The sequence below is a fragment of the Pinus tabuliformis genome, chromosome 3_1 (genome assembly GCF_031772625.1).
Source record: "Pinus tabuliformis cultivar Carrire ecotype Pingquan chromosome 3_1, CPIR1, whole genome shotgun sequence".
Taxonomy (NCBI): Eukaryota; Viridiplantae; Streptophyta; class Pinopsida; order Pinales; family Pinaceae; genus Pinus; species Pinus tabuliformis.
The window spans coordinates 774,060,749-774,064,618 of record NC_142301.1 but is presented as its reverse complement, the minus strand read 5'-3'; the positions used below and the strand labels follow the sequence as shown (position 1 = coordinate 774,064,618).

Below are 3,870 nucleotides of genomic sequence, written 5' to 3'. Positions count from 1 at the left end.
CAAACATTTTTGATTACATTTTTAAAATTGGTTTTAACAAAAATTAAGCTAGAAGAATTTTTGCAGGTAGAATTAGAATTATTCAAGAAATTAAATCCATTTATAGATTCAACAATTAAATTTAGAAAATTAAAAATTACATTTTTATCAACAAAATCATAAATCATAGCAAAATGTTTAATGGCTAGAAAACATAAAGAAAAAGAAAGTGAAAATGGACATTCTTACTTTAAAAAATAAAATATTAAATTTTTTTCTTAAAAAGGTGTAAAAAATGTGATATTAATAACATAAGTAGAATCAAATGACTTAAAAATATTAATCCAAAATTAAAAAAATATTAATTAAAAACAAAGAATACCATAAAAATTTTAATGCAATCCATGCAACTAAATGAATGATATGAAAAATTTACTCATGGGAACATAGGCTATTCCCACCCCCACAAAAATCTCCATACCATTAATATTATATTCTATGCCATATGTATCACAAAGATATCCTACTCTACCAAAATCTTAGTGGGGATGTCCACATAAAGCAGAGTGGGGATCTTTCATATTTAAATGGCGTTTAAGATGTGTCTATGTCCACACAGGGTCTAGATGGTTTGCATGACCGAATTAATGATAATAAGATTGAAAATTTTAATAATATTAATAATTAAAATGAAAACGAAATTACATATATACCTTAAAAGTTTGAGCTCAATGATTTCATTAATAATGTAAATATTACTATGTTAATTCTTGTGTGACTTTTTCTTTAAATATTAGTAAAGGCATGGTAAATAACATTATTTTCAAAATCAATATATTAATGAAATATGCAGAAAGCCTCAATTTTCAAATTGGATATCAAAGTTACATTACATATCGAAGTTAAGATCATCTTCGAACAAAGTACAACATTCATAAGGGAAAACTAACATTCATAAACTGAGGAAAACTATCATTCATAAAGTTTCAGGACTCTAAGTCTTAGCCACTAGGAGCAGCAGTTGATCGTGACTTTCTTTCACGTGAAAGTAGCTGCGCAAACCTGCCAAATCAATACAATATTAACTGTGAAACCAATTCACATGAACCATTTTCTGTCATAAAACTTGATTTAGCAATTTTCATTGAAATTGACGTATTCAATAAGAACTAAAATGACCTGATCAATGCATCATGGTTGGTCTTCCAGTCTTGCTCTGGCGTTGGCTCATAGTAGCCCGTCTCGATATTGACACTTGAAACAGGCTTGGCCAAGAGATCGCAACCTATCGTTTTCAAGGCTTTTAGATTCTCCTCCGTCGACAGATCCAAGGAGCTAGTGTGATCTCCCAGCTGCGGTTCCTGATCACAATGAGGCATTGTGTTAGATATCTCGAATATAGATTTGTTCAACTTCACAAAATCTATGGGTGAATTATATATGGAGGGTGCAAGAAAAGTACCTGGATTCTGAGATACATATGCATGTTAATGGTTTTGAACCAGAAGAATTCGTGAATGTCCGACATATCCGAACTTGATTGCAATAAAATATCAATTAAAGGTGATCTACCGTCCTTAGTTAACCATCCAAATAAGCCCCATTTTGCAGCGTCGGTGGCCTTGTAACGAGCTACTTTTTGTCCTGTTCCAAGAGAAAGAACCAGAAGCTTGCTAGACTCGTTCTCGATCAAATTTAAATCAATACTTTGTTTCGACAATGGTGGATTCGAATTGCGAGCGGAAATTTCTTTCAACAAATGGTTTACTGCAAGTAATGTCTGCAAGAATATGTTACAGGCCAACAAATTAATTGCGCAACCCATTAGGCAAAACTGTTACGCAGTGACTTTGAAAACTGAAATACAATTTCTTTCGACACATGGTTTACTGCAAGTAATGTTTGCAAGATTATTTTAGAGGGCAACAAATTAATTTCACGGCCCCTTACCAAAACTGTTACGCTGTGACTTTGAAAACTGAAATTTAAACCATATTGAGATGGCAATGGAAAAATATATCACCGCGACTTACCGGATCGTTAGCTGCAACTCCCCCGTCTATTAGATTGAAGTTTCTGGGATTTCCCCGGGAATCTTGTGTTTTGAAGGAATGAGGAGGAAGATATGTTGGAGCTGCTGAGGTCCCAATAGGCATGATACCATTGAAGAATTTGCCGCAACATAAAACCTATAAAGAAAACAGATGAGTACTCCAGGTGCATACCGAATTTGAAGGGCGAGGTCATGATATTCTATCGTCTGCAACTTCATTGACAAAACAACACTGAACAGGGAATCAATATGCAAAAGAGCGGGCGTGGTTGCTGAAATATGGATGAGCGCTGAATTTTGGGCGCTTGAATTCAAATTTGAATTCGAATTCAAATGGGCTCGTTATTTGAATAAAATTAATGGCGTGATTACTTGCATTGATTACGCTGAACCGTGGAGCCTTGCCATTATGTCTTCAAACCGGAGGCGGGCCGGCGCCGGAGGCGGGCAGGAACCGGAACGGGCAGGAACCGTCTGCAGGTGAGTGAGTCGATGTGCATCCATGCATCCATGCATGGGATGGGCTCTCCGGGTTACGTGGACTATAGCATTAATGATGCTATAGTCCATGAAATAGCACTTGCCTGAAACGTAACACACCCCAATACAATACAACGTACAGGATATATTTCCAGCTACAAAACTTTAAAGGCAGTGATAAATGCAACGGCCGTCTATGTAAACGGAGACGGAGAGGTGGACCCGAGCAGCCACGCAAGCAGATTCAGGGAATCTGCAATCGGGATAAGGGTGGCCGCAAACATATCCCGTTTTTACAGATTGTCGTTCATTACTTATGGAAAGTGGGTCAACAACGGCATATAAACCATAGTTTCCAAGTTAGAAATTCGAATTCCGATTAGAATTCGGTAAGATACGATCTAAATTCGAATAAAAAAAATTTCAATTCGATAGCATACATTTCACACACACGGGTGTATTGGTTAGTTTTTGTTTTTGTTTTTTTGAAGAACTTTTATTAATTTGGAAGAGTATACTCAGTGTTATGATGTACTGTTTCAATTTCCTGATGAATTAATTGCAATATAGCGTTTTTCGTGCTGAAAAACAATTTTATAAGTAAAATTCATGTAAATTTATCATTCAATTTTCTTGTAAAACTCTTCTTTTCTTTCAGAACTCAGATATAATATATATTTTTTTAATTTAAAAATTTATTTATATAATAAATGTTTCTTTATAAAATATATATTCAAAAATAATTTATCTATAATTTTTATTGCTTTCTATAAATAAAAACAATCACCAATAAAACAATCAAATTACTTTCACATCTATATATATTTTTCCAAATTTCAAAGATTGAAAAAACAGAATTTTTCTAATTTCACTTTTACCTTTTATGTTTTTGATCTCTAGTTTTCTTTTTTTCTTTACATGCCATCCTCTATCTATTTATCTTCAAAAAAGTAATGGATAATTTGAACCTTGGATTTTCTATTAATATAATCTATTAGATTAACCTGCGAATCACGAGTTAAATTAACCTACTAATCATGAATTAAGAAGACATGCTATGCCAGTGCATTAACCAGCAAAATTAACCCATTATGCTATGAATCAGATCAAATTTGGGCGAATTGTTGAGTACTGGAACTGAATTGGCGAAATTACGTATCGTTTCCCACAATACAGCCGAATTTAGTAACTATGATATAAACACGTTTAATAATCCTTCTTAAATAGTGCAATTCCTTGTGTGTCGGTAGAGGCAGAGTGGAATGCATACTTTTATCTTTCAAAGCAATATTTTGTGGAGAATGTTGAAGCGGTCAGCTCCAGCCTCCAATATCACGTAGTGGAATCCACATTTTTAT

General features: G+C 33.9%; 1 protein-coding gene across 1 annotated transcript; it reads right to left on the bottom strand.

Annotated features, from left to right (window-relative positions):
• Nucleotides 1-884: 884 nt before the first annotated feature.
• LOC149189677 (patatin-like protein 5) lies at nucleotides 885-2,135 on the bottom strand. The gene is made up of 4 exons (XM_089410304.1): nucleotides 2,013-2,135; nucleotides 1,442-1,759; nucleotides 1,159-1,340; nucleotides 885-1,041 (listed from the first exon to the last, which is right to left on the bottom strand). The coding sequence occupies exons 1-4, from the start codon at nucleotides 2,133-2,135 to the stop codon at nucleotides 981-983; spliced, it is 684 nt and encodes a 227-aa protein (XP_089266430.1). The 3' UTR covers nucleotides 885-980.
• Nucleotides 2,136-3,870: the final 1,735 nt, after the last annotated feature.

Coding starts and splice junctions, on each gene's coding strand:
- LOC149189677 (XM_089410304.1), bottom strand. CDS start 2,135: ATGCCTATTGGGACCTCAGCAGCTCCAACATATCTTCCTCCTCATTCC. Junction 1,760..2,012: donor GAGTTGCAGCTAACGATCCG/GTAAGTCGCGGT, acceptor ATATTCTTGCAG/ACATTACTTGCAGTAAACCA. Junction 1,042..1,158: donor AACCATGATGCATTGATCAG/GTCATTTTAGTT, acceptor TTGATTTGGCAG/GTTTGCGCAGCTACTTTCAC.